The 13,225-nt window shown below is 39.1% G+C and overlaps 1 protein-coding gene across 2 annotated transcripts in view; it reads right to left on the bottom strand.

The window, feature by feature from the left end:
- Positions 1-13,225, bottom strand: part of Btaf1 (B-TFIID TATA-box binding protein associated factor 1) — a 91,808-nt gene that overhangs the window by 55,487 nt on the left and 23,096 nt on the right. Inside the window, exons 4-9 of one of the 2 annotated variants that reach the window (XM_036167706.1) lie at positions 12,897-13,040; positions 8,122-8,285; positions 5,458-5,594; positions 1,854-1,983; positions 1,103-1,171; positions 441-530 (exon numbers count right to left, since the gene is read on the bottom strand). In XM_036167706.1, the coding sequence (XP_036023599.1) occupies positions 441-530; positions 1,103-1,171; positions 1,854-1,983; positions 5,458-5,594; positions 8,122-8,285; positions 12,897-13,040 (734 nt within the window). Of the gene's footprint in view, positions 1-440; positions 531-1,102; positions 1,172-1,853; positions 1,984-5,457; positions 5,595-8,117; positions 8,286-12,896; positions 13,041-13,225 lie in introns of both variants that reach the window. The other variant, XM_036167715.1, reaches the window with a different exon arrangement.

Genomic DNA, 13,225 nt, shown 5'->3' with positions numbered 1-13,225 from the left:
GCCAGCCAGGGCTAAATAGTAAGACTGTCTCAAAGCAGTCCCATCTCCAAGAAAAGAAAAGAAAAAATTACTTTATTACTCTGTATCAGGCCTTCTGCTATCTCTGCTATTTCCAATGTTTCTTGTTCCATAAATGTTGTTGCTCAGGACCATTACCATTTTCTTCATCTAACTCTACTCTCTCCTGCATTATATCCTGCTCAAATGCTCTTCTTTCTACAATTTTTCCACTCCATGGTTTCTGAATATCTCTGTTCCCTAAATTGATTCTACAACTATAAACTTGTATTTTTCTTACTTTTTTCTTTTTAACTGTGCCACAGTAGTTCTTCTTACTCACCTTGCATTCCTACTTTATGGTTCACAACTTTTGTTACTTTCCCCCAAACTGGAAAGAGAGGCTGGCTACTAAAACTAAATCATAATTTTAATACACTTACCTCTTCTAAAGTGCTGTCTCCCATTTTACCACCACTTTTCCCATGAGCTTTAAGAATTTCTCTAAGTCCAGTACCTGCCCCGTGTCGAACCTAAAAACACACAGGAAGCAAATATCAGAGGTCAACTGTTTAAAGAAGCCAAGTTTGACTTTTCTTTCAAAACATAATTTAAAGGATGAGAATTAAAAAAAAAAAAAAATCTAAAACTTTCTTACTTAGAAATCAAACCTAGATGGGTGGCGGCAGTGGTGCATGCATGTAATCCCAGCACTCGGGAGGCAGAGCCAGATGGATCTCTGAGTTTGAGGCCAGCCTGGTCTACAGAGTGAGATCCAGGACAGGCACCAAAACTACACAGAGAAACCCTGTCTCGGACCCCCCCCCCCCAAAAAAAAGAAGTCAAACCTAGTGTGGTGGAGTACATTTTTTAATCCCAGCACCCAGAAGGCAGAGGAATCTCTGTAAGTTTAAAGCCAGCTAGTTAGTTATATGATGAGACCCTCAACCCCCCCCACACACACACAAGAGAGAAACAATAAAACTATATAATATGCCCTAAATCCTAAGGGAGACCCAAGGGGAAAATAGGAGTCTTAGCAAGTTTCCTATCCGTGGCATTGCTTCCTGTGTTAACACCAAAGAGAGTTCAGAAGATGCTTTACCTCCCAGGAGGGATTAAAAAGGTCATTGCAAAGTTCTTCACAGAAGCTTTCCAAAGGCCATTCATTTGTCTAAATAAGAAAAATAGAATTATTGCTAGATCAAAGTTTTATGCTAACAATTTAAGATAGTCAATAAAATGTGTTTATTTGTAGCGTTAGCAATATTAACAGCTTTAAAATTTTAAAATAAATGTTTTACTAATGAAGTGTTAAAACGTTTACTAGGGCTGGAGAGATGGCTCAGCAGTTAAGAGCACTGGCTGCTCTTCCAGAGGACCTAGGTTCAATTCCCAGCACCCACCATGGCAGCTCACAACTGTCTGTAACTCCTGTTCCAGGGGATCTGACACCCTCACACAGACATACATGAAGGCAAAACACTGATGTACATAAAACACAAATAAAAATGTTTACTAATAAAATTTCTCCTGGTTGAGAAATTTCATAATATTCTCAATGTATACATTTAAGAAACCTATAAATTTCTTTATAAGGCTGAAGAGATGGCTCAGTGGTTAAAACACTGGCTGCTTTTCCAGAGAATCCAGGTTCAATTCCCAGCACCCACATGACATCTCACAATTGTCTGTAACTCCAGTTCCAGGGGATCTGACACCCTTTTCTGGTCTCCATGGACACCAGTCATGTAAGTGGTGCACAGACAAACATGCAGCAAACCATCCATACAAATAATGATGATGATGATGATGATGATGATGATAATAAGTTAAAATAAACAATTTCAATATACCTCCTCAATTAAGGAAGAACTTTCTGGAACATTATCAATCAAGACTTTGGAATCATTTGCAGTCTGGTTAATAACAACATTTGCTACTTTCCGTCTCTTTTCTTCTGGCTCTCCGTCAGTGCTGTCATTGCTAAAAAAGAAGTTACTAATTTTAAAGTAAATGAAGGAAAATATGAACGATCCACAACATATGTGAGAAAAATCCATCATCTTCATGGATGTATTAATATTGTTTATGTAGCTTACGTAAAAGTTTTATGTGTCAACTAAAATGAACTCATTAATACCTTTGAACAAAATATATCCTACTATTCTCTAAGTTGGTGAATCTTTTCTTTCAAACTGAATCTCAAGTCTCACATTATTCTTTCATCTCTATAATCAGTTCTCTTTCTTTTAATTTTAAATTCTTTTAACTCAACAATTTAATCTAGCCAAGCATGACACTAACTTTTTTAGGCTTTTGCAACCTAGAGAAAAACTAAAATGCCAAGTAATATATTCTTATTTGTTGAAAGAATATGATTAAAACATACTGTATGAAAAAAATTAGCAAACATTTAAAAAATATACAGAAACTGACCACTGATTAAAAAGTATGCAGAACACTTGAGAAAAGTACAGTTTTATAACTTAAAAAAAAAAATACAGGGGTTGGGGATTTAGCTTAGTGGTAGAGCACTTGCCTAGCAATCGCAAGGCCCTGGGTTCGATCCTCAGCTCCACATACAAAAATAAAATAAAATAAAATAAAATAAAATAAAATAAATACAAAGGCTAGCCTAATAAGAAATATTAAAAAGGGAAAGACAAGTAATATTACTTTTATTTAATCTGGGTGTGGTAGCACACACCTTCTACCCCGGCACCAAAGAGGCATCATGAGCTCAAGGTCAGCCCAGCCAACAAAACACAAACTACCTTTATACATCATTAAAAGAATTGAAAAAGGCCAGGGAGTGGTGGCACACATCTTTAATCCCAACACCCAGGAGGCAGAGGCAGGTGGATCTTTGTGAGTTTGCCGCCAGTCTGGTCTACAAAGAGGGTTCTAAGACAGCCAGGGCTACACAGAGAAATCCTGTCTTGAAAAAAACAAGAAAAGTAATGTAGTTTAAAGCATAGATAGACTTACTTCCTCTAAATTTCTCCCTTTCTCTACATCTTTCTTTGTTTTTCGAGACAGGATTTCTCTGCATAGCCCTGGCTATCCTGGCACTTGCTCTGTAGACCAGGCTGGCCTCAAACTCAAGCTTGCCTCTGCCTCTCAATGCTGGAATTAATGATGTGTGTGTATGCAACACTGTGCCCAATGCTCAGTCTCTGCATCTTAAGAGTGTGAACTTTTGGCCAAGGGTTCCTGTTCTATAAAGTCATGAAAAAGCCTGAAGACTCCAGCACCTTAGCCCTGCTCTTTCCTTAATTTTCTCCTATCAGACTATACTGGTAGGTCACCTTACAGCTTTAAACCTGCATAATTCTACTTTTGAAGAAGATACTGCTTTTCAATTCATTTGGAACGTCTCTTCCTAGACAGTTAAGAGCCAGCATCCTTCTTTCAGATCTTTATTCTAATACCTATGAAGGCCTCCTAGACCACCGAATCAAAAATTTCAAACTCTGATGCCGTGTTTCCCCTTCTGCGGTGGTTTGACTAAGAATGGCGCCTCCTATATTTGAATGCTTAATCACCAGGGAGAAGGGTTTGGAGGTATGGCCTTGCTGGAGGAAGTATGTCACTGGTAGGTGAGGTGTGAGATTTCTAAAGCCCATGCCATGTCATGCTCTGTCTGTGTGTCTCAATCTGTGGATCATGATATACCTCTCCTGTTCCAGTGCCATGCATGCAGCCATGCTCCCCACCATAAAGGACTAAACCTCTGAAACTGTAAGCAAGATCCAAATTAATTTCTTTCTCTTATAACAGTCGCCTTGGTCACGGTATCTTTCCACAGCAATAAAACAGTGACTAAGACACTTTCCCTATTTTGTCTTTCTCTCTCCTCTTAACTATCATTAATATGATGCATCATACATACATGTACATACAAAGAAGACTTATTCCACATCGTTCTTCCCTTTAGAATGAATATAAGTACCAAGAGCAGGAATTCTCATCTACTGTATTCACTACAGTACCCTCTGGGCCTAAATTACTATTTGGCTATAGGAATTAGTGCTTGGAATAGATAATAAGCTCTGAAAAAGTGTAACATTTCCAACATTCAAATAGTCAGGTAAAAGTCTGAATGAAAGCTAATTGGAATTTTTATTAGATCACTAAATGATGAATATCTTTTATCTAGTCGGGAACAGAAACATTCTGATCTTAGACTTTACTGAATTTGAGGATATTTGCATGGACTTCATTAAGTGAGTCTCTTTAATGCCAAAAACCTAAAATCCTCTGGAATCTGTAACTCATGCTCAAAGGTTTAGATTTTTGGAACATTTTGGCTTGGGGCTACTGAATGTCTATGACCTTAAACAAGTCCTTCACTTTAAAAATCACACAGTTAAAAAATTGAATAACAAAGAATTTATACTTTAAAAAACAAAATAACTGGGGTTAGAGAGATGGTTCAGTGGTTAAGAGCACTGGCTGCTCTTCCAGAGGACCTGAGTTCAATTCTCAGCACCCACATGGTGGTTCACAACTGTCTGTAATGGGATCTGATGATCTCTTCTCTCTGATGCCTTCTTCTATCATGCAGGTATACACACAAATAGAGCACTCATATACATAAAATATATGAATAAGCCTTTAAAAAACCCAAGCATGGATTTTATCAAATAGGTTTATTATGTATCTGTTTGTGCTTAACTCTTAGACACTGCAGACACTTTAGCTTCATTTGAACTTAAAGAACAGAAGTATTATCATCTACAACAAAGATCTAATTTTATACTTTGCAATATTTATTAATTCATAACTTATACAAACATTTATTGAATACCATTAGACTCTGGTTTAATAGACACAAAGGGCCCAAGAGTCTATACTTTAACAAGCACTTTCAGAGAACAATCTGAAAGATGTAGTTTTGAACTAGCTACCCTTTGAGGACAGATAACACTTTCATTAATTCAAGTAAATAAGACAGTTACCCTACTTCAGAATTCTTTTCTACAAAAAGGTTAATGGAGCAAGTCTGGATTATCACCAACTATTTAGCATAGTCCCTAACTGAAGAACAAAGGATAACACCCTGACCGTCCTTTAACTTAACCAGTCCATCATCTTGACTGGTGACCCTTAGACCACCTCTCTGAATGCATTCTCTAATGTTCTCCATTTGATACACTTGAGCCATCCCGAATAGCCCACAGTAAAAGCATTAACATTCTCTGTGACTGGAATGCTCTTCCCTTGTCTTCTTCAGTCTTCATGTGAGGTTGAAAATCACCAAGGAAATCATAATAAAAACAAAACAAGAAAATCCTCCTCCTATAGATTTTTCTGCAATGTCATTCCCCAGTAACGGTAAATACTCTGTCCTGAGTAAATCCAAGCAGTACTATTCGGCTGAGTAAAAACTATCAAGGTGTTTCTCTGTAAATCAAGCACAATTACTGTTTCAAGTGAATAAACAAAGATTACTACCTCTTCTCATTCGTTTCCACGGCATCCCTGGATCTCTGTTTTGCAAATAACTTGGCCATTCTTTTAGCTTTGTTCTTCTGTCTACTACTCATTCCTGCTCGGAATTCTGAATCTATCAATTCAGCTGCCTGGAGAGTCTAAAAGAATAAAACAATGACTTTAAACTGTCAGAAATTAAAATAAATTCCTATATTCAATCTTAGAGAAATAGGTATATAAATTTTAATATAGAGAGATTAAACATTCTTTTTGATAATATTACACATTATGTTGTATGGCTATATCATGATTTTACTCTCAACCCAGGTGTGTTGGAACACTTAAAATCCTAACACTTGGAAGGCTGAAGGAGGATCAGAAAGCAAGGGCTACCTACTAAGACCTTGTCTCAAAAACAAAACTGGCATGTCTTTAATCCCAGCCGAGGATAGGAGTTCGAGGTCAGCCTGATCTACCTATAGAGTGTCAGGACAGCCAGGAACACACAGAAAGACCCTGTCTCAAAAAATAATTAAAACTTAAAAAAAAAAATCTTTCTTAATTTTCTAATTCTCAATGGACTAAGTCTTGTTTCCTAACTTTTTTATACTACAGGTGTGGCATAAATAAATAATCCTAACAAGGAGAAGGTTTCTGAAGAGCTGAGACTTCAAAATAATCATAATGCCATCAAAAGTTATGAAAACAAAATTCTCAAAAAAAAAAAAAAAACAATGCTTATCATGTTCAGAAGGAGGAGGAGGAGAGAACAAGAATTATTATTATTATTATTATTATTATTATTATTGCCTTAAGTGACCGGCTGGTACAGTATTCTATCATCAACTTAGCCACTAAGACGATCCTTTCACCTTAGCCACTTCCTACTTCTTTTGCTCTTTTTCTATTCATTGGAAACACTATAAAAATGGCATAATAAGCAAATATTAAGATGTTTGTCTACTCAGGAGGCTGATTCAAGAGGATAAATTGAGTTCAGGAATTTGGGCCTAAGCAACATAGTAAGAATCCCAGCCCTTTGGAGGCAGAGGCAGAAGTATCATAGGCAGGAAGGAGAGAAACATAGACAGTGACAGAAAGATATACTGTGTTTGTATAATAAAAATAATTTTAAAAATTCCTTTCTGAAGCCAGGCAGTGGTGGTGCCCTCCTTTAATCCCAGCACTCAGGAGGCAGAGACAGCTGGACTTTGTGAGTCTGAGGTTAGCCTGGTCTACAGAACGAGTTCCAGGACAGCCAGGGCTACTCAGAGAAACCCTGTCTTAGGGGAAAAGAAAAGGAAAAACAAAAACAAAAGAAATTCCTTTCTGTATCTACTCTAAGAATCAACTGAAAACGTACACTTCACACCTAGGAAGGATTACTAGTATGGATGCTGTGCTAAGGTCTTGGGACCAAGAACCACTGGCACGTGACAATGCAGCTAGAACGAGCAGACAGCAACAAAAACCTTAAGAAATTTCCCTTAAGGGGCCTCAACATGCAAGACCAACCTGTTAGGGCCAAAGCCGCCCCAACAAGACAAATCTTGCCCTGTAGCTCAGGCTAGCCTAGAACTTATTATGTACCCCAGGGTGGCTGCTGCCTCCAGAGTCAGGGGGTTGGAGACATGCACTCTGTACCTGACCAGAAGCAGGAAATATTAATGGAGCGAAAGGGCCCTAAAAGATTTTAGAGGAAGGAGAATGAGTACTGAACCTCTTGAAACACAACATTTCACTTGTGTGGGAAACAGCCACAGCATTTAGAGCTTCAAGACTGTGTCCAAAATAAAGTGAATGTGCACTGGGGGAGTGGGAGGAGGTGGTGCGAGTGGATCTGGATGAGTCAGGGATGAGTCATATGATCAAAATATATTACATGAAATTCTAAAATAATTCATGTTTTTTAAAAGTTCATATGCATCCACTGAAAATTGAAAGAATAAGCCGGGTGGAGGTGGCGCATGCCTTTAATCCCAGCACTCGGGAGGCAGAGCCAGGAGGATCTCTGTGAGTTCGAGGCCAGCGTGGTCTACAGAGTGAGATCCAGGACAGCCTCCAAAACTACACAGAGAAACCCTGTCTCCAAAAAACAAAAAACAAAAAAAAAAAAAAAAAAAAAAAGAAAAGAAAATTGAAAGAATAGAAAGAGGAAGAGGAGGAGGACGAGAAGGAGAAGGAAGAGGAGTAAAACCATGACTCAGCCATAAAATGGCTGAGGCTGTCATGTAAGAGTGTCAATGAAGTGCTCACTGTGTAAGCATGAGGACTTGAGTTCATGGGAAGTCAGGCATGCCAGGAGGAGATGGCCAGACAACCTCATGAATAAATGAGCTCCAGGTTCAATGGAGACCCTATCTCTAAAACTATGGTAACCGATCAAGACAGACACTAGATATTGACCTGACTTTCTGCACACATGAACACACACATACAAATGCACCTGGAAAAACTCATGCATACACCCACATGAACACATACATATACTACATACATAAATGTGTTTAATCTACATATACTGATTACTAAGCTAAAATAAGTGAGGAACGGTCAATATGAGCTAAAATGGACACACACAGCACTTGGGACTATAGAAAATTCTCGGTTCAGTTACGTAACAACACGATGTAAACCCTCTGTGTTGTTGTTACTTGCAATCAAATGACCCAATATTTTACCTACAGATTGTTTGGTTACAAGGGCTGCTGAAGTTGGGGTATAATCCAAATCTTCATCGTTGAAGAGTTCTTCAGTACTCATTCCAATTGCTTCTCCCATATTAAGCCCAAGTTTCTTCTGTAATAACTTCCGTTGACGTGCTATTCTCTCTTTGGGATCCACTTCACCTGTAAACATAAAAGAAATACATTCCCTCCAAATCCGTTAAGAAAGTCTTTGCTATATGCAGATCAGACTCCCACATTAAAAAACATACACTGTCTAACATTCGCTTGGTTTTGCAAGTGGTACTACATGTCTATAATCCCAGCACTCAGAAAGTTGAAGCAGCAATAGGGAGCCAGTCTACACTATACAGTTGAGGTTAGTCTAGAAATGTCACAAGCAAATAGCAAATCCTTCAATGAAAACAGTAAAACAGAATTATACCAAAAAAAGTGTCATTTCAAAAATAAAAACTGAGTGGGCTGGAGAGATGGCTTCAGGGTTAAAAGCACTGGCTGTTCTTCCAGCAGACCTACATTTGATTCTTAGCACCTACAAGGCAGTTTGTAAGTACTGGCTGTAAATGCAGTTCTAGGGGATCTGATGCCCTCTAGCCTTCTCAAGCACCAGCCACACATGTGGTATATAGTCAAAATACCCATATACATATAAAATAAAATACTTTTTAATTTAATAAATAAGAGCCAGGTGTGGCAGTGCACACTTTCAATCTCAGAGTCCAGGAAGGAAGCAGATCTCTACATTCCAGTCCAGCCAGACTACATAATGAGACTCTCTCTAAATAAATACATTTTTTAAAAATTAAAACTTGGGGACTGGAGAGATGGCTCAGTGGTTAAGAGCAGAGGCATCTCTTCCAGGGATCCTGAGTTCAATCCCAGCAACCACATGGTGGCTCACAACCATCTATAGTAGGATCCAATGCCCTCTTCTGGTATAAAGTCAATAGAGCACTCATATACATAAAATTAATAAATAAATCTTCAAAAAAATTAAAACTTAGCCTTAAAACAGCTATAAAAATGTTTTCTTAAAAAACAGCACTAGCACTGGGCGATGGTGGCGCACGCCTTTAATCCTAGCACTCAGGAGGCAGAGGCAGGTGGATCTCAGTGAGTTTGAGGCCAGCCTGGTCTACAGAGTGAGTTCCAGGACAGCTAGAGCTGCTCAAAGAAACCCTGTCAAGAAAGAAAAGGAAGGAAGGAAGGAAGGAAGGAAGGAAGGAAGGAAGGAAGGAAGGAAGGAAGGAAGGAAGGAGAGGAAGAAAAAAGAGAAAGAAAGAGAGAGAAAGAGAAAGAGAGAGAGAGAAAGAGAGAAAGAAGAGAGAGAGAGGGAGGGGGAGAGAGGGAGGGAGGGAAGGAGGAAAGGAAGGAAGGAGAGGGGGGAGGGAGGGAGAAGAAAAAGTAAAGAGAGAGGGAGAGAAGGGGGGAGGGAGAGAGGGGAAGAAGAAAGGAGGGGAAGAAAGGGGGAAGAAGGGGAAGGGAAAGAAAAGGAAAGGAAAAGAAAAAGAAACTTAAAGCAAGGCCCTGAATGGGAGACAGTTGTTTAGCTTGAACTGTTTGGGAGCCCCCAGGCAGGGGGATTGGGATTCATCCCTGGTGCATGGGCAGACTTTTTAGAGCCCAGTGCCTAGGACATGACACTGTGCACAGCCTTGGTTGGTGCAGGGGGAGGGGCTTGGACCTGCCTCAGCTGAGTGTGCCAGGCTCTGCTGACTCCCTGTGGGAGACCTTGCCTTGGGGAAGGGGGGATCTGTGGTTGGTATGTAAAGTGAATAGAAAATTTCTTAATAATAATAAAACAAAACAAAACAAACGAACAAAAACAAGGACTTGACTCAGTGACAGAGCATTAGTAAACTACATGCAAGGCCTTGGGTTTCATCTTCAGCTACACCATTAAAAAAGGAAAAAATATGGCCAAGAAAATAAAAAGGGAACCCACAGAATAAATAAATAAATGAAAATATGCAAGTAAAGCACTTGTATTTAGAACATACAAAGAATGTTTCCAAGTCATAATAAAGGACAAATTTTAAAATGAGCAAAGACCCTGGACAGGCATTTCTACAAGCCTTTCTAAAGAAGAGATAAAAATGGACAACACACACATGAAAAGATGAAAGACATTCAATATCACTAGTCAGTTGAAAAGCACAATGATGCCGGGCGGTGGTGGCGCACGCCTGTAATCCCAGCACTCAGGAGGCAGAAACTGGTGGCTCTCTGTGAGTTGGAGACCAGCCTGGTCTACAGAGCTAGTCCAGGACAGGCTCCAAAGCTACAGAGAAACCCTGTCTTGAAAAAAAAAAAAAAAAGCACAATGAAAACCAGAGCTAGCATTCATACTGACTAGTGTGGCTAGCATCAAAAGTTAGATAATAAAGTATTGGCAAGGCTGTGGAGAATTTCGAATTCTCGTACAGTTATGGTACAATATAAAATGGAAAAGCCACTTTTTTGTTTGTTTGGTTTTTTTTGGTTTTTCAAGACAGGGTTTCTTCGTGTAGTTTTGGTGCCTGTCCTGGATCTGGCTCTGTAGACTAGGATGGCCTTGAATTCATAGATTTCTGCCTGGCTCTGCCTCCCGATTAAAGGCGTGCACCACCGCCTCCTGGCACGGAGCCACTTTTTAGAAACTGGTAGTTTCTCTAACAGAAAAACATAGCTACTCTGACCCAGCATTCCACTTCTAGGAGAAATGAAAACATATGTTCATACAAAAACTTGTAGCCAGGCAGTTGGTGGCAAACATCTTTGATCCCAGAACTTGGGAGGCAGAGCCAGGCAGATCTCAGTGAGTTGGAGCCCAGCCTGGTCTACAGAGTGAGATCCAGGACAGACACCAAAATCACAAGGAGAAACCCTGTCTCCGAAAAAAACAAAACAAAACAAAAACTTATAAATGAATGATTTATAGTAACTTATTCTTTTCAATTTTTATTATGTGTATGTGAGGGGAAATATTGTGCACAGACAGAGCAGAGGTACTGGAACCCCGGGAGCTGGAGTTACAGGTGGTTTGACCACCTGACATGTGGGCTCAGAACCAAACAGGAATCCTCTGCAAAAGCAGTACATTTTAACCAGTGAGCCATATTCCCAGCCCTGACAAAAGCTTATTCTTAATAGCCAGAAAGCAGAGACAACTCAAAGGAGGAAAGGATAAATGAAATACGGTGTCTGCAAAATGGAATATCATTTAGCCATAAAATATGACTTTCTCATATCTTTAAAATGACTACTACCAAAAAATGGAGGCTGGAGGGATTGTACCATCAAGCCTCCAGAACCCAGGCCTGATAGCACACACCTATAACCCCAGTGATGAGGAGCAGGAGACAGGGAACTAGAGCTCACTGGCCACTCAGCAAAAACACATCAGTGAGTTGCAGTAAAAACTGAAACCTTGTCTCAAAAACCAGTATGAACATGAAGTTGACTTCTGAGCCTGAGGCACACATGTGTGCACACACATCCACAAACATTCAAACCAAAGGGGCAAAGGAAAGACTGGATTGTAACTCACTGGCAGATCTTGCAGAACAAATTATGCCTGAAGTTCAGTCCCTAGCATGCCAAAAAAGAAAGTTCTGGCTAGAGCACAAAAGAATTAAATCCCTGTTTACTGTTGGTGGGAATATGAAATGATGCAGGTGTTACAGAAAACTTAAGAGAACTACCATCTGATCAGCAACTCACTTCCTGGTAAATATGCAAAAGAAATCAAAGCAGAAGGCTGCCACACTTGGCAAGTTAATGAAGGTGCTTGCTGGTTCCAATTCCCTTTTCTGGCGTGCAAGAATACATGCAGGCAGAGCACTTATACATAAATAAAGGTGCTTGCCATCAAGCCTGATAACTTGAGTTCAATCCCTAGAACTCACACAGTAGAGAGCAAGAACTGAATTCTTCCTCTGACCTCTACATGAGCACCGTGGCACACATGCCCACACCCTACACACACACCCTATACACACACACACACACACACACACACACACACACACACACCATAAATGGCCAAAAGAAAGAAATCAAATTCAGACAATAATCAAAATCATACTGATATCATCTATTTTTTAATTTATTTTTATTTTTTTTAGAAGTCTCATTGTGTTACTTTGTCTAGCCTAGAACTCACTATGTAGACCAGGCTGGCTTGGAACTCACAGAGATTCACCTGCCTCTGATAGGATTAAAGGTATGTGATACCATACCCTGCTCCCTATTTTAAGTTAAGAGACAACCTATTTAAAGAAATCCATTAAAAACATCAGAGGTTTTTGGTTTTTTGCTTTTTTGAGGTAAGGTCTCCCTATGTTGCAATCTAATCCCAAATTCCTGGACTCAAATGATCCTGTTTCAATCTCCCAAGGAGCTGGCACTCTGAGGTATGAGCCGCTGCACTCAAGGCATTTATTTATCTAATATATTCTGTTACCCTAAAGATAGTGAGCCAGTTACCTAGCCAAGGTTTGATTTTAATTCCAATTTTTTTACTTTGCCCATAGGCACAAGATCCAACACTACTCAAAATATAAGGTAATACAACAATAAAATAACCTTCAAATTCCCAGAATTGTAAAATCATTGCCTATATTGGTTCTGATTATTCCAGCTTTAGAGCAAGCATTGTTGGTTACTTTGTCTATTCCCCCATACATAAAAACTTCAATTTACATTTTATGATTCCTTATATATTAAACAGCACATCATATTATAAGTCAATTTGAAAGCAAAGTTTCAGACTTCTCCAGGACTATTACTAACCTGATTTTTCATCTTGGACTTCAAATTCTGCACCAGCAGACCCCAAAAGTGATGCACCATGCTGTAACAATCTGCATATATCAAATCTGTCAAAATTTAATCGATCTGTAGTAGATGAATCTTCCATAGAACTTTCTGTAGGTTCTAGATGAAGTTTAAAAATATTAATTTGACCATACAGTCAAAAGTGCAGAATGAAAGAACATAGCATAGCATTACTTTCAGTATTGGGTAAGATTTAAGAAAAGCAAAGATAGAAAAATCACTGTGATTTATCTACAATCACTCCTTAATTATCTGTGAATCAATTATTAACTTGGTGACTCCTC

This window comes from Onychomys torridus, chromosome 1 (genome assembly GCF_903995425.1).
Source record: "Onychomys torridus chromosome 1, mOncTor1.1, whole genome shotgun sequence".
NCBI lineage: Eukaryota > Metazoa > Chordata > Mammalia > Rodentia > Cricetidae > Onychomys > Onychomys torridus.
This window is presented reverse-complemented; position numbering and strand designations above follow the sequence as displayed.